Here is a 25,033-nt window from a genome sequence, read left to right on the forward strand (position 1 = left end):
TGGCACTTTCTTCCATCCAGGACACTGGACACAAGGTCTAAAACGATGAGGTGCCGCAGCCTGAGGAGCAGATACTTGTATTGTGAAATTCACACTTCACATGTTATTTTACTACTTTTACTTAGTGCTGTTTACTGTTTTTAGCATTTATGTCGAAGTATAATTTTACTGTGGTGAGCCAATGCAGCAAGATTTGGTTCTTATGTGCACTGCTGGTGTGTATCCTGACGACAAAGCCTGCCATTGTCATCATAATGTAATAATTTGTAAAGTAATGACATAACTGTTATTTCATAATTTATTGATTATTCTGTGTAACAACAGCCTGACGGGGGATGCAGACTAAAATCAATGTTGTACCTTCCAGACTCAGCTCCGGGCAAAGTTTAGCGGAGTTACGTAAGGTGAAGTACGTCATCTCGCCGAGCCTCATTTCCAACCAGCGCGAGACAAATTATCTCGGTTATTGCGCGGGAAGCGACAGAACCAGGATGAAGATTTATTTCTGCGGGAGTATCCGCGGCGGTAGAGGTGACGTTCATCTGTACCGGAAGATCGTGGAGAAGCTGCGCAGCTACGGGACCGTGCTGACTGAGCACGTGAGCAGCACCGAGCTCACCGACAGAGGTCAGAGGTCACACGGTCTCTCTCACTCACTCACTCACACACACACACGCAAATAGAAGCAGATAAAACTAATATAAATCAGAATTGGACCAAACATTTCATTTCACTTTTAAAACTAGAAAATGCACATCATGTTACAATATATTTAAAAGATCAATAATCAGTATCTGTGCTAAAGAGGTCGAAGAGTCTGAGCTCACCTGGACTCACCTTGTTTCATCAGAGTTTGCAGACAGTGTTTGATGCTGAGCTGTGATGTGATTGGGCAGCTGTGTGTGTGTGACGTCACTGATGCTGGGCTTTCATTGGACAGGAGAGGACGCCTCAGGAGCAGGAGACAGATTCATTCATGACCGAGACTTGGACTGGTTGCAGCAGTCTGACGGTGAGGATCTGATCGGCGTATTGATTTATTGATCAGTGTCTGCAGGCAGCCTCTGTGACCTCTGACCTCTGTTTGACCTCAGTGGTGGTGGCCGAGGTTACTCAGCCCTCTCTGGGCGTTGGTTATGAACTCGGCCGAGCTGTTGACATGAAGAAGAAAATCCTTTGTCTGTTCAGACCGACGTCAGGACGCGGTGAGGACACTTCCTGTTCCTTCACACCTGCTGAACCAGCCAATGAGAAGAGAGAACAGTCACTGGGTGTGAAGTGTCTTTTTACTTTAGACCAACATGTGTGAAAACATTCAGAAATCTAAAAAAATAGAAAACCTGGTTGTTCCATGAAGTGCAGGTGACATTAAAATGATAATGTTAAGTCCAAAAACTACAGTGAAATAGTGTCGTTCAGACGTAAAATGAGGTAAATTTCCTGGACCAGTTTGATTTTATCAGGATGACAAAAGGCAGAGAAAGCAGTGACACAGACACACCTGGTGACTCTGCTCTCTTCTCATTGGCTCACAGACCTGAAGGTTTACAGGTGAGACGTAAAGGTGGAGCATGTTGAAGATTAATCTCATATCTCTGTGCAGCTCTCTCAGCCATGATTCGAGGAGCCGATGACGGCGAGCTGTTTGTGGTGAGAGATTACCACGAAGACGAGGTGGAGAAGGTTGTGCAGGAGTTCTTTGAGAACCTGGAGAGAAGTTAAATACCTGGAGGAGCCCCACCTGGAAGCTGCCAGGATGGATTTTAAGAGACCGACTGGGTCACCTTTCGACACAGAATCTGGCATTTGTGTTTTTTGAGGAATATTTTCATAGATGTCCAAAACACGTTTAAAAAAATAAATAAACAATAAATCTGGACTAATTTCATTGGAACTTCACCTGGGTGACTGAGAATCTCCACAGACATCACTAGATCTAAATACATTTGTTACCAACTATTTTAATAATAGATTTTATCGATTAATTGTTGCAGCCCGACTCTGAAATGTTCTGAAACCGAAGACATTTTAAATCAACACAGCAGCTGATCTGTTTTTTCCAAAAACAAAATAAAACCAGCCGCTGATTGGTGAGTGTGTGATTGACAGGTGACCTCATGAGGGGCACAGGACCTGTGAGAAAAACGACTGTTGCAGAAAAAAAGATTTATTAATTACTTATAAATAATTCTGACTGGTTTGATCAATATCAGTGGTTACCAGGCAACGGTGCACATACACACACGTGCTGAGCTTTCTTCCTTGTGAGGACACTGACAAAGCAGAGCACCCTGTCCCACCCTGCTGATTTCAGTCTTCAGGCTCACCTCAAACCAGGTCTTCATTAATACAGTGTCCATTCCACACCTTGTTTTTCTCCAAACATGAAGTTACCTCACCAACAGACCACAGACCTGATGCTAAAAACAGGTGCACCTGAGAGCTCACCTGAATGACATCACTGTCTAATTAAAGATTAATATAATCACAAGTTTGTGATTACACTGACATTTATCTGTTCAGCATATCATTCTAACAAAAAAAAAAAAAGGATTATCCCTTACCTGAGATGAGAACGCTGTCAGGACTGGATCCCATCATGCACTGGAAACTTCCTGGGGCAAGGTGATAATTCAGATAATCTCCGAAACGCTGAGACTGAGCTACATTTAAAATATTTTATTTGTTTTAAAATATACATTGGTTTACAAATTGAGAAAATAAAATCATTAGTATAGTTTTAACAGTCTCTGTAGTTTTTTAGTTTTATTCCCAACAGGAAGTGAAACAAACAAACACACAGACCATCAGAGGAACCGAAGCAGAACAGTTCAGGTGAATTTAAAGCACCTGCCCAGGGTCAGAGCTCACTGACCTCAGAGTGAGAAACATGTCCTGTGGGTGGAGGGTGAGGAGGCAGGGTTACACTCAAAGATCCAGCTGATATAAATAAACAAGCAGTCCTCAAACAGAACCTCCTCAGGGGAGTTCACATACCAAATAAGGACCCAGCAAGCCCCGGTGGCCATGTTGGAGGTCCTCAGCACTGCTAACAGCTGAGAAATTTTTCTTTCTTCTGATTCATTAAATGCTTTACTAACATTAGCTTGTTAGCCAACCAGCACTGATCAGTTACTAGAACATCTGATTAGCACATACACTAGTGTAGCCACTTGACTAGTGCCCTTATTTTTACATGACAACTGGCTAACTAGCATGCTAACAGTTTGCTTAATCTGATTGTTTTTCTATGCTTAGTGAAGACCTTCAGATACAACTCACGAAGCTGCTTAACTTACAAAACTAGTACTTACTAAAAACTTTCAACAGCACCTCTTAGCTAATGGTACTAGAACTTGCTAGGCAGCTATTTCCATCTGTTCTATTTGTTAGTCAAATCTTTGTCTACCAAACCTGGAGAACATTCCTTCTAGATCCATGTGGTCAGAGCAGATTAAATACTGTGGAAACTGTAAAAGTAAACATTCTTCAGGTGTTCATCATGTACAAACCATCTTAAAACCTGTTCTAATTAAAAATAAAAACCACTCTGGATTGTTAGCACAGTAAGCTAATGTGATTTACAGCTCAACCTTAGCTTAGAAGCTAACAGTCCATTACCAATAAAAGTCTTTTGTGTGGAGACAGAACAGCATCAAACTTCCAGAACTACATTATGTGAAGCTGTTAAACTGTTCGACCAAAACTGTTATTCTCCTTTTGTCACTAGCTAGCTAACATTACTTAGCTAATGTCGGTAAACTGATCATTATCAATGCAACAATCCGTGACACATCAGAATCCAGTTTCTAATAAATAAATAAAACAAATAATAAATGTTTGCATTATTGCTAATGTTAGCATAACTCAGCCTAACGATGATTCATCGTCTGTAGCTGAAACATTTTTAACTTACAATGAACAGCTCAAAATTAGTAATTAGCAAATAAAATACTTTCAGTTAATGTTTAACCTTTAAACTGATCTGTTATGTTTTAAACTGTGAATTTAAAGAAGATTTATATCAAAATGCAGCAGTGAAGACAATCAGGTTCTGACAAAGTAATGTATTTATAATGCTAGTTAATTAGCCAGTAGAAGCTAATGTTAGCTTTGAAAGTCAAATTGTTACTGCTGCATTTATAAGGTGGGAAAATCAATTTGTCAAATTAATGAGCATTCACATTGCTACAATTGCAGAAGAGTTAGGGGTAAAAATCATGTAGGTTGAGCTCTGAGTTTGGGTTACGCTAACGTTAGCATCTGAGAACAGAATATTTATTGCATCTTCTCGCTTAAATTTAATATTAAGAAAGATGTGCCTCATGAATTTGGAATATGGAAGATTTAGTTTTTCAAGATTACAGAAAATCCAAACTTCTCAGTTTTATTATGATTTATACAGGGGAGTTGATGTGAACACTGTTTCAGTCTCAAACCGTTAACTCCCACTGGACATGAATGTAGCAGCGATTAAAAATAATAAATAAATAAAAAGATCATGGGTTAAGTTAGTAGAGTACAATTTTAACCTTCCACTAGATATTTATGGTCCATGATGAGACACAGTGACTTTAAACCGGATGAGCAGTTAACGGCGCCCAGCAGAGTTTAACAGAAACAGTTTCTGACCTTTTATTTCTGATTTTGTATATTGCAGCTGTGTGCAAACGTTTGGGCAGATTCTGCATTCAATTGATTGAAAACGTGAAAGAGTTAAATCTAATTCTGCTGCAAAAGAAGACTTTTTTGTTAACATTCTGAAATGGACAAATTGTTCTCAATTAAAACAGAACATCTGGAGATTTTTCAACACTTTAAGATCAACAAACTGATCAATACTTGACCACTTCTTATCCAAACATGGAGACTGAGAAAAGAACAGTCAGACAGAGAAAAACCATCTGGGTCCTGTCAATCAATGGATCAATCATTCGATCACTGGTGATGGTTCATTCGGCTGCTGACTCAGAATCAAACAATACGTCACGTACGGAGCCTCGCGAGTGGCAGAAAATGTTCATTTAATCAAAGCCAAAATAAAAGTCAGTCTTATGACAGCACAATGTTTCCTGTGGCCCCTTCACAATAAAAGTGCTTTAATGTGAAGCAGCAGCAGCAGGAAATGTAGCAGAAGATGAACAAACAAAAAGATGGAAAAATTAAATGAGGGAAACACAGCGAAGTTGCTTCACAAAACAAAATCCACATAAGCAGAAGATGAAGAGCTTGTTGAAACCATGTTAACAACCACCAACCAGTGTCCTCACATAGGCCCTGCACATTTACCAGTTTAAACAGTGATTTTACTGGTTGGTAGAAAGAAATTAATTTCCATAAAAAGTGTAAACCAAGAAATGAGTCTTGGTTTACACTTTTTATGTGTGTGACCATTATCAGTGGAGTTTTTCCTCCTGAAGCCGTCAAACGATCCAAGTCTTAGTTTTGCTTTGTTTTTCACCAAAAATAAGTGCCTTTCTTAAACATCAGGACCACCTGTGAAAAACATTTATAATTTGTGTTTAAACTCTTGCTCCCTGATTCCTGGCTTCAACAAATGAATATATTCAGAGTTTCACAAGAATAAGGTATAAATTCAAGTAAAAACTCCAGGGTGCTGTCGTCACCCTCCAGTTGGAAACCAAATTAAACAAAATCTTTATTGTGACTAATGAAATCTTGTGGTTGATCAAACTGTGACAATTTTTTATGTAGAAAAAAATAAGGTCATAGGGCGCCCAACATTTAACATGTAAAATTAAATGTTAAATAAAGTGTGGTTTACGTTTTTCATTTTCAAATACAGCACCTTGTTTCTGGCATCAACAGGCCCTCGTACAACCATGTGAACATAAATAACCAAAGGTGATCAGAAAACATCAAATCAAACACAAACAGATCCTCCTAATGGAGGATTTCTGCTCCAGAAAAACAAGGTAATAACAATGCAAACAAACTATGATGTGACTTTCCAGGTGGAGATAAGGACAAGCTCCGCCCCTGACAACACCCCCTGCAGATGCAATCAGAGGGGTGGTGCTGGAGGGAAAGTGGAAATAGTCAGATGGGGTCAAAGGTCAAATGTCCACAATTCTAACAAACCAATCAGGTGACTAAACAACACGTTTGACAAGAAAACAATGATTAGTGGAGACGACAAAAAAATCCACCCTTCAGCAGCTTCTACCTCGTCCTCGTAACCTTTCCGAAAGAGACAGAGTTAGGAGGCACTGAGAGTGAGAGTGAGTGAGTGAGTGAGTGAGTGAGTGAGTGAGTGAGTGTGTGTGTGTGTGTGTGTGTGTGTGTGTGTGTCTCACCTCTTCAAAAAAAAAAAAAAAGCCCCCCTCTCCAAACACACACACAAGGCCAACATGGAGTTTCTATTATTGATTCTAACACTAATTATTCACAATTTAATTTCCAATACTTTCATATCACCTGTCCAAAAACCTTTGGCCATGTATTTTAAGCTGTACTTAAACTGAAAAAATACAGTACATGGCCAAATGCAGTGGACAGCATGTATGTGGACACCACCGCCAACCAAACCCTGTACAAATTTATGGGTATTAAAAGAATTTTGAACATTCAGTTATGTTCCTGAAAAATCAGAATTGTGTCAAATACCACGTAATGAAAGCAACCTAATATAAGTATGTCCACAAACTTTTGGCCATATAATTTTCTTTCCCCCAGTAATTATGAATTTCAATACGAAAAAGTGATAAAAAAATGATATTAGTTTTCTAAGATCTGTTCTCTTAAAAATACTGTTAGTATCTCATTTTATTACAGAAAAATACATTTTCATTTGTATACACTTGTATGTGTGTTGATCAATAGAGGATCACACACAGATCAATATACTGATTCTAACATTGATTAATCAGAATTCAATTCCAAATAACCAAAATGCTGTTTTGTCATTGTTCCACATACTTGTCGTGTAAATTACTGAGATTTTTTAGATGGCCTTTCACTATATGGCCAAAAGTATGTGGATACACACAGCTCCTCTGCGGTAGGTCTGACACTGACACACACACACACACACAAACACACACACACACACACACACACACACACACACAAAACAAACGGCGGCCAGGCGGCAAACTCAGCAGCATACAGTAGAGTATGGCTATATCCCGGATGGCCGTGACCTCTGACCCTGTGGTGCACAGGTCAGTTGTCATGGAGACAGGTGGCGCTGAGGGAGCACAGTGCGAGCGTCAGTCCAGCAGCGTGCCTTGCTCCTGCGCTCGGGTCAGGCTGTCTTTGCGGTGCAGGTGGTGGACCCCCATCCTCTTTGGGCTCTTCTGAGGCCGCTGTGGGGTGACAGTCGCAGGGTCGAAGTCCAGGAGTCGTGGCGAGATAACTGGCAGGTCATGGGGGAGGACGTCTCTCTCCTCTTCCTCTAACTCTAAGTCCTTGCTGTTGGTGGGGCCTGTTGCCATGGTTACCGCTGTGTCCCCACTGCCGCCATCATCCTCCAGGCTCATTAGCAGCCGCTCACCTTCCTCCGTGTTGCTGTCGCCTCCACAGTGCCCCCTCCTACTGGGCCGCAGCTCTGTGTCAGTGTCGGTGTCGAGGCTAGAGCCGCGGCTTGGTGTCCAGCTCCTTGCCGACGAGCCCTCCTCACCGTCTGAATACGCCGCTCGGTGGTGGTCTGTGGCCCCGGGTCCTACTACCTGCCTCATCTTTTGCAGATCCTGGGCAGTGTGACTGCTGAAGGACGTGCGGTGCACCAGAGAACTGTCGCATGACGGCGCCATCTTCTCCACAAACATGCGCTGCCAGTTGGCCAGGAGGTCCTCCTCCGAGCTGCCGGAGCTCGCCAGGACACTCGGGGCCTGGGGACAGCAGGGACACCGTAAAACCCCGTCATTAAAAGTTTACCTGATGGCTGCTGGGAAATTCACAAACTTTTTAATTTTAATTGAATTTTATTTTATTCCCTGGTTTTGCTGCTGTTTGACTGGAGGCAGAGTGTTGTATTGTTGGTCTGAGCAGTTTTACTGAAATTAAATCAATCAATGATGTCTGACCTCAATCAGGTGTGTGCTGATGGGCAGGGTTTCAGGTTACCTGTGGCGGGCTACTGAAGGGGCTGGACTGGCTGGACAGTGGCTCACTGGTAGCATCCTGCTGGGACGGCGGTGTGTGCTGGCTGACCCCACCCCCCATGCCAGAGGATGAGGAGGGGGTGGGGCTTCCGGGAGCCAGGCGCTCCTCGTCGCTCTGCACAAGGCTCAGGGAAATGGCCTGCCTTGTGGCATAAGTGCAGTTGGGCAGCGGTGAGTTTTTGGGGATCTTTACTTTGTCATCCGACGAAAATTCAATGACCTTGCGGCCGGGGTACAAAGGGTGAGGGGGCGGTGGAGGTGGATACGGGTTCAGCTTCTCAAAGGCTGGAGTTCCGCCCAGCCCCTCTCCACCCGACTGCCCATCCAGACTGCTCTGACTACGACAGGACCCATTCTGCTGCGACACCTCCTGACCATTGTTTTCCCGGCCTTCGGCCCCCGCTGGCCCTGTCATGTCCACGTGCACAAAGACGTCCTCTGCAACAGGCCGTCCACAGCTGCTGGACTGGGCAGAGTTCAAGACAAGCGGCTCAGGCTTCTCCAGGACCCTTGCAATGACGGAAGTCGGCACAACATCGGCAGGAGTTAAACTCAGCGTGTCTGGGTCCTGAGAGCCGGGGCCCCGCTCTGGAAGGCTGCTCTTCATGTGTTTATTCAGCATGTCCTGCAGCTCGTAGGGCAGCTGCAAAACACACACACATACGCACACACACCTTGGTACTCTGCTCAGGGCTATTCTGTTCAGGTGCTTCTCCCTCACATTTATCTGTATATGATGTAGGTATACCCAGCTTTAACATGATGCTGAATCAGGATCAATAATCTGATCACTGCAGAACAGTAACAAATAAACAAATGGAATAATAAATAAAGTCACTTACGTCAGCAAACTTATGGTTCCTGAAATGTGACTTGTTGCACTTGAGCAGCTGAACGGCCAGATTGCAGTCCTGCCTGTAACGCTCCTGAACACACACACACACACACACACACACACACACACACACACACACACACACACACACACACACACACACACACACTTGATTATTCTGCCTAGGATTAAATACTACAATACCCATGAGCCTCACAAACCATCATGGTCTAAATAACATGAGCAGGTGTCAGTGGAGATAGTGATCAAATCCCCATAATAACCATCGCCAGGTGGAGTAACACATGGCAAAACAATGGCACTTCTACGTCTGTCAGCCAATCAGAGAGCAGGGCAGGTAAAAACATTTCAGAAAGAAAATGGCCAATTATATGATCAATCTGTTGTTGAAATCAGTCAATCAATAGATTCCCTGAATGAGCCACAGAAAAAGTTCACTTGAATCCAATTAATCAAACCAACCAACAGGAAGCTGAAAGTGGTCGCAGCGTTGATGTGGAGGTGGTCGCCATCTGCTGCTGGTTAGAGATGTGGTTACCATGGTAACCACACATACGTGAATCAGTGAGACAGAAGTTCATTTGCTGCAGAATGTCCCAGCTGATCAATAATTTATTTATGTGTGACCGATCATGTTTACAGCGTCAGTCTCTGCAGTGTAACATTGTGATTATTATTTATTAACCAATTTAGTTTCTGTTGTTTATTAATGAAACCAACCAGTGGTCAGTCTTTGATTGACAGGCATGTCGGAAAATACTACGTGTACATGGGTACATCTGTAGTATAACAGCAGTGTTACTGACTGTGTAAAGTAAAGAGGAATAAATACTACTTGTACACGTGGCATAACTGTAGTATTCACACAACAACACTGAAAATACTCACATTGAGCTCCTCTAGTCGGTCGATGGTGTTCTTGGCATCCAGCAGTTTGTTGGTGAGCTCCACAATCTCCTGGTCCATCGTCTTTTTGTCCCTCTCCACCTTCCGTAGCTGCAGGGGTGGGGGGACATCGTGTTAGAGTATCAATCAATCACAGGTGAGACAGCCAATCAGAAGCCAGAGATGACTGGAGGCAAGACTTCAGCAGAAAAACTACATTCAGATCATGTGGGAATAAACCTCAAAATACACATCAGAGAAAACACGCTGACACTGGTTAGGATGTATGCGGGCGCCATTTTTGTAGTTTTCCATGGAGTTCAGTTTCTCCTGATGTTTTTCTTTATTGTTAACACATAAAACAAAAAAATCAGGCCTGATTTGATATTAAACTTAAGAGTACGTGGTTTCCAAGCAAACTAAAAGTAAAACTTTTTAATCTCTACAGTTTTCCCAGATAATTTGAATGCTGCATTAGCTAGCAGCACTTCATATATGCATTATGGGATGTGGCAGTGCGGTGAAGATCAATAAGATCTAGAAAGATCTTGATCAAAGCATTGAAGCTGAAAACTGAAATATTTTTAATCAAGATTATCAAAGAGGACGATAAAAAAAAAATAAAGAGGAAAAAGCAGCCAGCTAACACAAGCTAACATAGCTACCATCAAGAAATAATTGCTGTTAGCATGGAGTTTTTTTTTTTCATTGATTTCCCTTCCCTAACAAATCGCTCCTCACTGCAGAATGTGCACCAAGCTAATCAGCTAGCCCAGACTTCAGGCTGGTTTAACTGCTAATAATGCTAATGCTAGCTAGCGCTGTGTTATTTCTACAACTGAAGTCCTTACATGGCTAGCATCTGACCTTTGGCTCCACCAAACACAATTCACAAATTAAATGTTTTTATGTCTTCAATTCTTGTGTAATCCACAGTTTATGACTGTTCCTTTGTTTTCAAGCTTCACAGTCTGAAGCGCTGCCATGACCAGAGAGGAGCGATCGATTTCTGTGGTTTTATCCAAAACATTCACCATCTGCCAGCATGAAGCGCAAACTGTTTGCACACCAAGTCCCAGTTTTTATATTTTAAAAATACACAAAGTCCAAATATTTTGAGAGAAAATTCAAAGTAAGAACTGTGACATTTAGAAAATAAAATCAATTATTTAGGAGAAAAGGGAGTCACAGTTGATTAAATATTTTTCTTATAATCTTTTCATTCAGTATTTCTCTAATATGAAAAGAGTGAATTTCCAATTTAAAAAACAAAGATTCATCCTTGGAAACCACTTTCCTTCACTCACGAGCTGCCAGTGGTACCCTAACAAACATACAGCTGGAACATCTCTGTGACGATGATGCTGAATCGAACACGTTTCTCCTCCAGCAGCAATCCATTCATAAAATCAGAGATTTAACAGATACAAAACACGTGAGGTCAGGACTTGGTGTTCAAACCTACAGACCGGAAACACCAGAGAAGAAGAGGATGGAGAGATGTTGGATGCAATGGAGGAGAAGGAAGGATGGACAGAAGGTGAAGAGGAGGAAGAACATGAATGTAACGCAACTGCATGAACCCATGTCTGACTGACGGCAGCCTGATGAAGATGATGATGAAGGTGAGTCAGTCCATCAGAGAGCAGCGTGAGAAAAGAGGAGAAGAGGAAAGAGAGAAGATGAAGAACGACATCAGACAAACAGGTGGTTTGGTCGACCAGAATCTTATCAGAACTTCACTTTATTTAAACTGCTTCAGGTGAACACAGTGACATGCTCAATCTGTTGCTATTATAAATAAAGTTTTCACTACGTTTAATCTGATATTTAAAGTAAACATATTTTATTACAGCGAGAGACGCGTCTGGCATCCGTTTTCACTAAATAATTAAATGTTTGGTTACATGAGACACAAACTAGAGGAAAGATGAGGATCACTATGTGTAACCATGACAACAAGGTCAGATGCTCTCTTATCCTTGGTTTTTATCATCTGTAATAACAAAGACGTCTCCACAATTAATCAATACAGTGTGTTTTCATCACTCAATGAGCTGAGCACATGCACACACACATGCGCGCGCACAGACACACACACACAGAAGTAGTTTTGGAACAATCAGGAGCTTTGCTGCCGAGCTCACACACCAATGAGGCCAATTAAACTACTGAGGATTATAAATATATAATAATCTATAATCAATCACCACCACAGGAGGTTCTCTGCAGAACTATTCTGTAATCTTGGTGTTATTCTAAAAGCACATGGACAAACTGTATGCCACCCATGAGTGGCTCTGAAAATCATAATGGCAATCAAAGGTCAGCTGAAGGAAGGTCAAAGGTTACCAGAGCATGAAGCTTCTCCTCCAGATCCTGATTTGTTCTTTGAGACGCTGTGTAGCTGTTCTGGAGTCTGTAGAGAAACAACAGTGGAGAATGTTTTATTTCTTTTATAGTTCTATTTACAGAAAACACTGTTTAACTAGACATGGGATGGAATCACAGTTGAGTCAGAGCAGAATTACAACAAGATATGGCTGAGTCATTATAGAGTTATAATAAATTTATAGCCAAAAATAGAAGAGTCATAGTTGAATCATACGTGAGTCATAGTCCAGCGACGGCTGAGGCAAGTCACAGCTAAATCAAAGCAGAGTCATGGCTGAGTTATAGCCGAGTCCTAGCTAAATTATAGCGGAGTCATAGTCAAATTAGAGCTGAGTCATATCTCAGTTATAGCAGTCAGGGTCAAGGCTGAGTTAGACAGCAGAATCAGGATTATTTATAGCCCAATCGCAGCTGAGTCACAGTTCTAGCTGCCATCATCAATTTATGAACTAGTTTCAGAAGAGTCACAGTTGAGTCAAGCTGACTGAGGCTCCACAGAGACTCATGAAGAAACATTTCAGGCTGAAACTGTGAAACATCTGAAAATATTCAGCCTCACTGAGATGACTTCCTGTTTCAGTTACAGACTGAACTTTAGTGATCAAAAACGGGCTGAGCTGGTTTCCCGTTGACTGGACTTCAGACTCAGTACCACATCCAGGTCAGTGATGGAGAAAAGGTGCTTTAATTCGTCCTGGGTAAAGAGGCTGGATCAGGAATATTCTCTGTAATCACTCAGTTTAAAGCTGCGCTGTGCAGCAGAAATCAATACATGACTGTCACAACCAGATCAATTAGCTGTGGGCTAACATTCAGACTCTTCAACATGTTGTTTACATAAATTAAAAGCATATATACTCGATCTTTATATTTTATATCAACAAACTAAAGAAACTCCCTGGTTTGTATTGGTGGTTGTGAAGTCTTTAGTGATATGGTTTCAACATTGAAGGGAAATAATCTAGGATTCTTTCAGATCAGTTCACAAATATCCTGCACAACAGAAATAAGAAAATGACAAAGCTCAGTTAGAGGATGTTAGAAGTGACTGAAACAAGTAGGAGCCAGCAGGTTCTGATAATCAGAGAGGAGTGAGCCTCTCATTAATTCACTGTCTTTGATCAGACTCATTATGGATATGGATATGGATCCAGGAATGTGTGTGTTCAGTGTTTAGCTGCTGCAGCTGGTCTCGGTGGGTCCAGGACTTCAGGGTTTGAACTAAACATTGAATATGTTTTACTTCATCTGAGTCTCTCCAGTTACTGCAGCCTGCTCACGTTAAAACAACTTGCCAAGTGTATTTTTCCAGGTTTGTAACTTTAAAACACCAAAACCGAACTTTTCTCCATCTGTCACAGTCTCATGTCACATGAACCTTCTCAGACAAGGACCAGACAAAACTGTCCTCACCTGCGGAACTTGTCCCTCATCTTGTCCAGGTCATCTCTGGTCCGGCTGAGCTCTGCCTCCATGTAGTGGCGGCTGCCATCAAACTCCGCCTCCATGGCCTCCATCTTGTGGGTGGAGAGAGAGAGGCGGTGCCGCAGGTCCTCATTCTGCTGCTGGAGGATTCTGGGTAATGGGGTAAGTACAAAAAAAAAAAAAAAAAAAAAAAAACTTTACAAACTAAGTAACTGAACAAAAGAAACATCCTGCACTGTTCTATTATTTTACGTCATTATATTTGTTATTATTTCAGAACTACAGGAAACTACAGGACTGCTGATGCAGTACAGGAGCGAGTTTCTGGGTCTCTGGCCTTGCTGTCGGTTCTGGACTGAACTTGATGACAGGTCAAAGGTCAGGAAATTATAGATGGATCAATTGATCCACACCTGCTCCAACCTGCTTCACCTGTTGGACTTTCACCTGAGAGGAGCAGGTCACCTGAACCACACAGGTACGAGTGAGGATCACAACTGAGTCTCACCTGATCCTGTCCGAGTCCGATAAGGCCTCCTGAAACAAAAGAGAACAGCATCACACACCATGATAGCAAAATAACCCTCACCCAAATCTCCCAGCATGCAGCGGGGCTTTATGCCTGACCTCTCTCACCAATCGATCACCCACACAGCTGTACAATCAATAAGGCAGTTGCTGTGAATGGAGTAGTTCAAGGACCAATCAGCTTGCTCCATTCTGCTCTTTTTTTAGGACACTTTATACATTTCCCCATTATTGGTGTGATTATTGCTAATCAATATGACACAGTCTGATGTGTTATGAACAGTTTTACTAGTTTTCACTGATTTTATTACATTTCCACCATTTTAATCTGAAAATGTTTCTCTGTCAGTCCGTAACTTCTCTGTGTTCTGTGTTCACTCATTTTCACATAAACTCAAATGACACGATTAATGTTTCCTAATGCAGATACTAAGAACTTTCATTTCTACAGATGTTCAGGTGGTTGTTTTTATTTTGTGCAATCTGCAAAGAAACTCACTGGAATAAACACTAAACAAACAAAGGGGTTTTAACTGTCAACATTAAGCATTCAGAGCAGGTAAAAATGTTTTTGTGCAGCTGTTGGACAAAGACAACAATAACAGGGGGGAACTGAACGTGCAGGGGAAGGGCTGGGGATGAAGGTCCCCTGCCCCCTAACCTACCTTGATGCGGGACAGAAGCAACAGATCAGAGACAGGACGGCTACGTTTGTGTCTTTGAGGTTTTTCCTCCATCTTTACTCCTCTGTTCACCACAAACACTTCACCTTTAGGTTCTGCCCCCTGTGTGATGTCACCCTCCTGTTGCTGTGGGGTTTCCTGCTCTGTGGCTCTCTCTGGCAGGGACTGACACCAGGTGCCCGGCCTTTGCAGCGCTGCCACCCAACTGTCCCAGCGCCGAGTCCGGTCTGCAGACTCCAATTGCGGCTTCCTGTGGGTAAGTAGGCTGCTATTTCTGCGCTGGGGGGTGGGTCTTCCTTGCTCTATTGATGTAGTCCTCCCGAGCAGTGTGAGGTGAGCGGGGCTCAGGACCCGGCAGGTGATCTCATCTAGAAAGTTGGAGAAGCGAATTTTCTCCTCAAGAACCTGCATCTTCCAGTTCCAATTGGTCCTGCAAGGAGAAGGCGGTGGCAAAGAACTTTCTGAAGCTGGTGTCCTCTTCTCCGCCCTGTCCAGAGACTGTGATGGCGGGTGGCAAGCAGTGATGTCACTCTTCCGGCTGTCATGCAGCAGCTCCACTGATTTTGATTTCCTGATGACGTCATAGGTGTGCTCCCCTCCCAGCGAGGCTGGCTGCTTCAGGATTCCCTTTGGAGAGGTGGCGGCCTGTGTCCGATGAGCCCGGCTGTAATGGTCTCCTCTGGGACCTGGGGTAGGGGAGTGTTTTCGAGCTGCAGCAGGACTTTCACCTCCTGGAAAAACCTGTTTGCTGCTGCTGGGTTTCCTCCTGCTGTGACGAGGATTTGTGGCATGCTGCTCAGATGCAGTGACACCCACTGCCGTGGTTCTGGCCCGATAGGGCCGGCGGCCGTGGCTGCTGAAGCGTGGTGGCGGTGGGATGCAGAACTCCAGACTGGACAGACTGGAGATGTCTAGTTCGCTCTCAGAGAGAAAGGCTGGTGTGGGTGGGATGCCTTGGTGTGACCCGGCACTCCGCGAGTATTTAGCACCAGCGGTGGCAGCAGTGGGGAGGTGGGTGAGGTGCTGCAGGGGGAGTGGAGGTGTGTATAGGGTGTGGGGGGTTACCTGACTGATGTCGGGCTGTGGTGCAGGCGGAGGTGGTGCGGCGGGCAGGCCATGGCGAGTTTCACGGTGCTGCGGTGGAGCCTTCCGGTATGGCTTCCTGGCTGGGGCTGCACTCGTCATCCTGGGCCGTCCTTTGATCCTTCTGTCAGTCCTGCCAGGACAAGGAGGATTAGATGAGGTAGAAAACGACGGTCACCAATCACCCACCAACCGCCCGCTACAACACCTCGACCACAACTGGACTCTGACCGCACTGTCACTCTCACTTTGTGCAGATCGATGCTCGGTCAGCCCCGATCGACATCAAACACGCCTCCTGTATGTAAGTATGTATCTGTGTCTGTGTGTGTGTGTGTGTGTGTATGTGTGTATGTGCGTGTATGTGACAGAGCATAAACATGTCTGTGCTGACTTTCTGTGCTTTGTGAGGACCAGGTTTAGACCTGCGTTGTGAGGACATTTCCTTCTGTAGGTGGAGACCGTCCTCACAACACAGGTTTACATTCCTCACAAACACCTCCACCTCCACCTGTGCACATCAAATGGGTCCTCACAAGGTTTCAACACAAACATCCTCACAGAGCAGCAGAAAAGCAGAGGTGATGGTGAGGGCAGAGGTTTGGATCGAGGGGATGTAGAAATGATACTCATGCTGTTGTGAGGACCAGGTTTAGGAAACACAGTGTTTGCTTTGTGAGGAATGGTCCTCGCAAGTGCATATGCTGTGTGTGTGTGTTAGCCTCAGGCTAAACATTGATCTCACTTTGTTCCAGAACAGGAAGTGCTGCTCCATTGATCTGAACCACGCTAACGTTAGCATGTTGGCACTGTCCTGTCATTCACTACATTTACCTGACAGCTGCCCTACTAGTTATACATTAACTAGTAGTACGAGTAGTAGACAGTAATTACTATTTTACTGTCCAGTGAAGACTTCAAACACTCTCCAGCTCTTTAGGTTTAACTGTCATATTACTGCGACTATTACTGCGGTAAAGGACCTGACCCCGATCCAGCTACATAGCAGAAAACCGAAAATCATGAACAGTGAAATTAGGCACTGGTGCTGCAGCAGCAACAGTGTTTATGGGTCACTTGACTGAATAACCAGTTTCCTGAGGAACAACAGACCAGAATTCAGCCCTTTGTTCATGAAATTCAAAGACTCCGTCTGAGGCTTCTTGCTTTGGATTCACGTTTCTAAAAAAGGATTTATGTCTGCACCCTATAAATAAATGATATCACACAGTACAGAACTGTCCTGATCTAAAACTGAACCTGGACCCCACAGTCTCAGACGAAGAGCCCACACAGGAGGTTCATTATGATGCTATTTCTGCAGCTGTGGATAAATCACGTTCTGTCCGTCGTCACATCGATCATTTCAGCCTCTTCCTGTTTCACAGTACTCTTATTTTTACATGGCACAGAAACTGGGTTCTGCCTCTCACCATGTCCAGTTATTTACGCTACAGTTACCCATGAGCCTCTACTGTCATGGGAAACACAAAATGTGTTTCATTGTGAACAAAGCTTGACTTAGATTTCTTGGCTAAACAAAAAACAACTTTTCTTTAACAATAATTTTTTGTTCCATTATAAATAGTAGAAATAATAAAATAATAAATATTTTTCAAAATAAATAAAGTATTTTAAAAAATTATTGCTGCTTTGGGATTGCTTTTTAGCAGGCTGTGTGTGTGACATGACAGCAGACTGAACAACTCGGGTGACGTGACATCCGAAAAGTAATGCCTCCTCGATAGGCTATTGTGTTTTTGCGGCTGAGATAAGCCATGAGATTTGTAAATCCTTTATCCTCAACTCTGGACAACAGCAGCTGATCCAGGGTCATAAATTCTGTACTTTTCCTTGCATTTTCTTTGTGGTTGAAAGCTCTGGAAAAAGTTCAGGTTGCCCTGAATTTTGAGCTTTAGGCTGTTGGATAAATATCCAAGTGTTTGTACCTGAACTGTGAGCTGCTCCAGATCTGACCTCATCCACAGAAACACCTGAAAGAGACACACGACCAGATGTTAGCGCTTCAATCACACACAGTGAATTAAATCCTCATTAAACAATCACCATAAAATTACACCATATTTTTGTTAAGGAAAAAACAAAGTGAATAAAAAGAACTGTGACATGTTTTACATTTTTCAGACCACACGAGGTAAATGCAGCAGTGCTCCCACAGGACACTGACCACAGTTGTTTTCTGGACACACAGAAACCAGAGCTAAATGTTTATCAATGGAGCAGTTACAGGTGGATCTTTTTACCTTTGGATAGACAGGTGAGCTGTTTCCAGTCGTTTTAGAAAAGAAGAAAAACCTGTTTTCCTCCATTGGCTCAGACACAAACAAATTAGTGTGTGGAGAGACCCTCACCTCAGATGTCAGCACACAAACCTTTTCATCCTCTCTGCCGCCTCTGTCCACGTCCTGCTCCTCGTCCTCCTCTGGGCATGTGAGCCTCAGTACTCCGATAACCTGAAACCCAAGACCAAGGGATGGAAAAACACCATCAATACCTGCTGTCAATCAGGCACCAAACACCGAGAGAACAGCCAGACTGATGACAGGCCAGATACTTCCATAAAACACAAGTTACTACGGGTTAAAATGACGACAAACTACAGGTTTAAACGATGACAAACTACAGGTTAACAGCAGCTCAGCCTCCAGGCTGAAGTGTCAGGTTTCTTTGGACTGAGATCCACTGGACTGTGCTGAGCTTTCACCAGATGAAATTAAATCTATGCTGCTTAAAAAAAGTGGAAGATGACTTGGAAATGATGTTGAGGCAGGTGTTCATGTGTTTACAGATGTGTTAGTAGTTACATGACTACAAATCCCAACTACGCTCCTGACTGTTAAACCAGAGACACATACACCCTGTTGTGTTCAGGGTGTGCTGCCGGCTGAGTCACGCCATCTGTGTCTGATTTAACGAAGCATCTGCGCCACGAAGTGAAGCGCCCGGCTGACTTCAGCCGTCACCTCCATCTGAACGTTCCTGTGCAGCAGATGGCATGCTGGGAAATTCTGCGTGTTTCACTGAATTAAATCCTGTGACCCCTGGGTTTATGTAAGTGATCTACTCACTAAAGGGACATTCCACTTTATTTCAGACTCCTGTGTTTCCGTAGCGATCACTATGGCACTGGGGGTGGAGCTAACATTGCTCTCTCTGCTTTCGCTGCCGGACTCCATCCAGCAACCTGCATCTTCTGAACAGACCTGGGTCATTACAAACACTTTCACAAGCAAATGCTTAACTCACCTGGCCGCCTATACCTGGTTACCTACAGTACACCAGTCAACATACACCTGGTTACCCAGAGTACACCTGTCAATGTACACCTGTCACCCTACACCTGGACACCTACAGTACACCCGTCATCATACACCTGGACACCTACAGTACACCTGGACACCTACAGTACACCTGGACACCTACAGTACACCTGGACACCTACAGTACACCTGTCGTGAGTTCATTTGTTGTAATTTGGCTTCTTCTTTTTCGTGCTTTGTGTCTCCTTGTGGTCGATTTTTTTGTCTTCTTTTGGTCGCTTTGCGTGTCCTTGTAGTCATTTGTGTCTAGCCCCACTTGATTTGCATCGCTTTGTGACACACATGCCAATTTGTTTCCATGTGTGAGGCTGACGTCCACTGGGCAGAGTCTGGTCCCGATAGTCCACACAGACCAAACAAAAACGGGACTGTGTAACCTGAGCACAGAAACCGCATTAACAAAGATACAATTACTCAGTAGGAAGTGATCAGTGGGACCTGTTTGATCCTTATTAACATCATCTCCAGTTGGAACCAGCTGAACGCTGCTTTGCTGGACGCTGATGAATTCACCCTGGTTGACTTTCACCCAGATGTCTGACCTTTAACCTGCACTGTCTCACTGGGTCTGGATAACAAATGTTGTATTAACACATTATTTAAGCTGCCACACTCAGACAGCTTCTGATCCTCAGTCCAACTGGTCCTTGGAGTCAAGGGAGACATTATACTTTCAGGTTTTATGCCATTTCTAATCACCAGTTGTCCCTTTGGGTGACACATTACTGAGCACACACTGATGATCAAAATGATTTTAGTCTTTTGAAGGTTCTGAATACTACCTGAAATACACCAGCTGATCAGGATCAATAAAAACCAGGTGTGAGCTGATCTCAAATCAGTTTGTCACCACACAGATTTTTACACTGGAAGCAGATTTTAGAGTGTCAACCTGAAACAGCTTTGGTTGTTCTGTGTTCTGTTCACAATTCATCATTTAAACCAACCTGGGGCGCCTGTGGCTCAGGAGGTAGAGCAGGTCAACCATGAACCAGAGGACTGGTGGTTCAAAGTGTCCTTGGGAAGACACTGAACCCCAGGTGGCTGTTCCACTGGTGTATGAATGTGTGAGCATTTGTGTGAGCGAGTGGGTGAATAGACAAATAGTGTAAAAGTGCTTTGAGTACACGAGTGTAGAAAAGCACTATACAAGTATAAGACCAAGACCAGTATTGATCAACTAATTGTGTTTTTGTACTAATCACACAGCTGTATGTGTGTATGTGTATGTATGTGTGTATGTGTGTGTATGTGTGTATGTGTGTGTGTGTGTGTGTGTGTGTGTACTTGGGTGGAGGAGGGTTACATGCCACAGGGTTTTTCTCGGCTCAGAGAGGATTATGGGTAGAAGGAGGTGATTGGTCTGCTGCTGTAATAAAACCTGAACTGGGGTCAGTTTATGACTAATTCAACACAAGTACAAATAGTACTGCTGATACTGCAGTAACACACCAGACAGAGTCTTAAACAGTGGCTGACCGTTGAAGGGCATTCTGGGAAATGTAGGCAATGACTCAAAACCAGCACACTACTATGTTGTTTGTAGACCTTGTCTCTTTTAGTCTGGGGGGCTATTTAGGACGGGGGGGGGGGGGGGGGTGTTATAATTAAACACATGAATTAATTGTTAATGAAGTTTTTTGTCCTTTGTGAGAAGCTGAGCTTCCTAACAACGTCTTCGCCCTGCACACATCCTGTGTTTATCCGTTTCCTCGCAGAGTCAATAAATTCCGGATGGCATTAAAAAATAACGAAATAACAGCCTGAGCAGCTCAACGTTACACGGCGCAGAAACAGTGGAGACACGGACACAGGCTGAGAGGACGAGTCAAGGACAAACTCAGATCACTTGTGTCCGACTCATGAATAAAAGATCAACAACATTTGGTCTGTGTTTTCTCCGAAAGTCAACCAAAGACAAACGCTCGTATACAAGAAAATCTGACCCCTGTTCTATTCTTCTTCACCTTCAGTCCTGTCAAGGCAGAACAAGCTGACATAATGAAAGAGGCTGCAGGTGGAGGTGCACAGAGCTCCACACAACACAAACACAAAAACAGTGGATGACCTTCAGGAACATGAAAACACAGGAATTTATTTGTGACAAACACAGTCTCATTATTTCCTCCTTTGCCTCCCATTGTCACAAAGCTTCCTCACTTTCAGCATCGAACACACGCTGATGTCACTGAACAGAGACTGGTTCAGAAACATCGCTGACAATAAAAGTGAAGGTCAGAGGACGGGGAGCACAATAATCCGTCTGACAGATTTCATGTTCACATGGTTTTATCCTCAGACTCGGAAGCTGTGTCTCTGCAGGAGGTTTGCGTGTTTTAATCCAGTCGACAGTGTGAGAGATGCTCTGCATGTATATTTTATTACAGCGAGGCCTCATTGTGTTTGCTCCAGCGGAGCAGAAATGCTCCTCTGTGTGCTGAGCTGAGTCAGCAGGGTCCATGAGGATCAACAGACAGAACCACCTGCTCAGGTACGGGGAAGGAGCAAAGACCAAAGATGACACCGCGGAGTCCAGGACCACAACAAACTGGTTTACACTGTGCAGCCACATCCACTGACCAACGTGTGCTGGTGACATGCACAGAAACAAAGCAGGAGCCACGAGAGACGGAGGTTTTAAAATATTCACAAACATTTGCTCTGAGAAAGAAAATGCACTCGACACGGCTGAAAGGACGATGAGACAACCAGTCCCCAAGAACAGACAGGACGTTATGGTAGAAGTTTTCCTTGTTTGAGTCAGGGTCTAAGGACAGAGGGTCTCTGTCATACAACACAAGTTATTCTTAGACTTAACAATCCTCCCCCCACACCGGAGAACTTTCCACAGAAACATATGACCTACGTGGTTTTCTGTCATGTTGAGGTGGTTTTGAGTCTCGTTACCTGGACACGGCTTCAGTCACTTTCACGGCTTATGGACAAACTGCACACATACACACAGACATAGACACACACTGACACAGACACGCTCTCACACAGACACTCACACAGACACAGACTGAGGACAGATGGTGAGTCTGTCTCTTCGTCATTAACCCTCCTGACACTCCAGCACCGGACACATGGGTCCTCCTGCATCAAAAACAAGACCAGCAGAGTCCAAACAGTGCAGACCTGACTGGCAGAGTCCAGACCAGTCCACATCAAACATATCTGTTAATCCCAGGTGTTGTTCAGTCATTTGAGGAAAAACACTTCCCATCATGCTTCAGATTCTGGTCCCGATGAGGAAGGGACAGACACAGTTACCTAGCAACAGACCAGTATAGCTCTATAGGAATCCCTGTCAGGACTGGGCGGAATAAATCAAGCCCACATTACTGCAATGTTTTTCCAATACTGACACGTGAATGTTTAGGATGATAAACTGAGATAAATTATTGAGATTAAGATCAATTTCTGTGGCAAACTGAGATCTGGTACTTTGACACTTCCTGTTAGCAGCTGTTTGAACTGCAGAACCAGTGACCAAGTGTGGACAGCACCAATGAGCCTGTGCTCTGCTGGACGGACCGTACAGATTATTAACTTTGATTATTGCACAGTAACACAGTTCTTCTCCATCCACACATTCTCCGGACCAATCCAAACTTACTGTACATAATGTACTATCTCAAACTTAACACGACTTTGAGGGACAATTCTGGCATGTGAAACAGACAAAATCCAGATTCTGATTTCTGAAGACGCCTCACAGCTGGACCTGACGCCACAGCTCCATCAGACAGACTCAACAACTGAGCCACGACTACGTGAACTCGTCAAACCTCATCATCACAGAGTCCAGTGTTAATCCTGCACTGGGTCTTATTTCTTAGCACTGGATTTGTCTGATGTGATTTCTGCTGCACAGTCCAACTGCATTCCAAAGTCTTTTGACAGTAACAATCAAACGGAATAGGTTTGATATTAAATATTACTGGAATAGCAAAAAAACAACTGATAACCATTCAAACTACTTTAATAATCACACACACACACACACACACATAGAGCAGGTTTGACCTCTGACCTCTGAGCTGAGGGTCAGTCCATCATTAACACCAGGCTGTGAGTTCAATAAACTTCCTGATGTTTGTACCCTAACCCGCAATCAGTTTCCCATCATGCCCTGCAGTAGCACAGAGACTCACATTTCATTAAAGTAGCAAGAAACATGATTTTTCCTCAGTGATTCTGGAATCACGTGTAATGACGCCATGTGACATGTGCATCTTGTACAGAAACTGGTTCCAGTGTGTGTGTCGATGTGAAGACACATGAAAACAGAAGATTCAGAACGACAGGAAGGAAAGAAAAACCTCATTAGATTGTTCCACTGCTGAACACACCTGCCACCTGCCAATCAGCTGGTTCAGGGATCAAATCTGCATCTCAGGTCCCCTCAGTTTCCAGATATTCTAAAAATCCTGTGATGTCAATTAAAGCAGAACCAAACATGTCTCTGACTTTCACATTCACTTCCTGCTTTTCCCTGTGACACTTTAACACTTTGCTTTGGACCAGTTCAGCTTCAGCCCTGGACCTGAGCTGAAACATGAGGGGACCCCAGACTGCTGACCTGTCTGGTTTTTGGGTTTCACCATGTCTTTGTCTGGCCAACAGACAAACATTATTGATCACCACAAACAAGTTTCTGACAGATGGCGATCAGTAAACGCCCCCGGAAACAAATCAGTAGGTTTTTAGCACCAACTTGGACGTGATGCTCAACTGATCATTATTTTCTAATGAATCAATTTATCTGTTTGACCAATAAATGACTGAAATATGTTCAGGTCAGTGCGATGGCAAAACACCTGCAAAATACCTTTAAGAATGAATTGGTTACCAGGAAGTGATAACTAATAAGCAGACAGTCACATGGATCCACTGTCATCTATGACAGAGCAACGGAAACACGCCAAAAACCCTGGAAACCTGCAGCCACGTGTCCATGGCAACGGCAACAACTGAACTCTCTTCCTCAGGTTGCTAGGACACAACCTGAACCCAAATCAGGCGTCTGCAACCGCACACCTGAACCTGAACCAGGCGTCTGCAGCCACTCCAGCTCCACAGGTGGAAATATCTGCAGCCCTCAGTATGGTCTGCCAGGCTGTCGGAGGGTGGGGGGGGGGGCAATCACCACAAACACATTGGGGCCAGACCGTCCCTGAACATCCTCACCGACGCCACCCCACCGGCCATCAAACGCTGAGATAAAGCGCTGAGACCTGTTCCTGGGATGGCTGTGGCCCGGTTCTCCGCACACCTAGCGGCAATAAAAGGTCTCACAAACCGATCAGCACCGAACAAACCGACACATCTGCACCGCCACAGTCCTTCAGAACCACAGCTAACCCGTCTCAGAGCTTACCTGTCGGCGGGCAGCGCGGCTCGGCACGGGTTTCCTCCGCAAACAAGTCCGGGAAAGCTGGGAGCACAAGAAACTTTGGCCGGAGCTCCGGTCTGCTCCTCCGGCGGGGCGAAGAGGAAGGGAGGGGGGATCCGAACCGACCTGAGGCCGGGAAGGAGGAGAGATGGTCCGGCTGGGAGGAGACCCGAGCACGCAGTCAGGAACGGCAGCGAACGGCGGGAGGACAAGCAGCCGGCGGAGTCCCTCGGTCCGACGGATAAAAAATCTACTCAGAGCCGCTCGAGTAAAGTTGATCCGCTGCTCCGCTCAGCTGTCGCCATCTTTACCCG

The 25,033-nt window shown here is 44.1% G+C and overlaps 2 protein-coding genes across 6 annotated transcripts; one reads left to right on the forward strand and one right to left on the reverse strand.

The window, feature by feature from the left end:
- Positions 1-419: 419 nt before the first annotated feature.
- dnph1 (2'-deoxynucleoside 5'-phosphate N-hydrolase 1) lies at positions 420-1,894 on the forward strand. The gene is made up of 4 exons (XM_026309746.1): positions 420-627; positions 941-1,012; positions 1,095-1,205; positions 1,604-1,894. The coding sequence occupies exons 1-4, from the start codon at positions 492-494 to the stop codon at positions 1,720-1,722; spliced, it is 438 nt and encodes a 145-aa protein (XP_026165531.1). The 5' UTR covers positions 420-491; the 3' UTR covers positions 1,723-1,894.
- Positions 1,895-5,005: 3,111 nt separating this feature from the next.
- On the reverse strand, positions 5,006-25,033 carry tjap1 (tight junction associated protein 1 (peripheral)). 5 transcript variants are annotated; one of them, XM_026309268.1, is made up of 12 exons: positions 24,705-25,033; positions 18,374-18,454; positions 17,930-17,974; positions 15,963-16,113; positions 14,195-14,223; positions 13,675-13,836; positions 12,220-12,286; positions 11,442-11,471; positions 9,871-9,978; positions 8,969-9,052; positions 8,089-8,769; positions 5,006-7,853 (listed from the first exon to the last, which is right to left on the reverse strand). In XM_026309268.1, the coding sequence occupies exons 4-12, from the start codon at positions 16,080-16,082 to the stop codon at positions 7,233-7,235; spliced, it is 1,902 nt and encodes a 633-aa protein (XP_026165053.1). In that variant the 5' UTR covers positions 16,083-16,113; positions 17,930-17,974; positions 18,374-18,454; positions 24,705-25,033; the 3' UTR covers positions 5,006-7,232. The 5 variants fall into 5 exon arrangements, with proteins under 5 accessions (XP_026165053.1, XP_026165055.1, XP_026165054.1 ...); XM_026309270.1 differs by having other exon boundaries at positions 18,353-18,454; XM_026309269.1 differs by having other exon boundaries at positions 18,117-18,454.

This window comes from Mastacembelus armatus, chromosome 15 (assembly GCF_900324485.2).
Source record: "Mastacembelus armatus chromosome 15, fMasArm1.2, whole genome shotgun sequence".
NCBI classification, from domain to species: domain Eukaryota; kingdom Metazoa; phylum Chordata; class Actinopteri; order Synbranchiformes; family Mastacembelidae; genus Mastacembelus; species Mastacembelus armatus.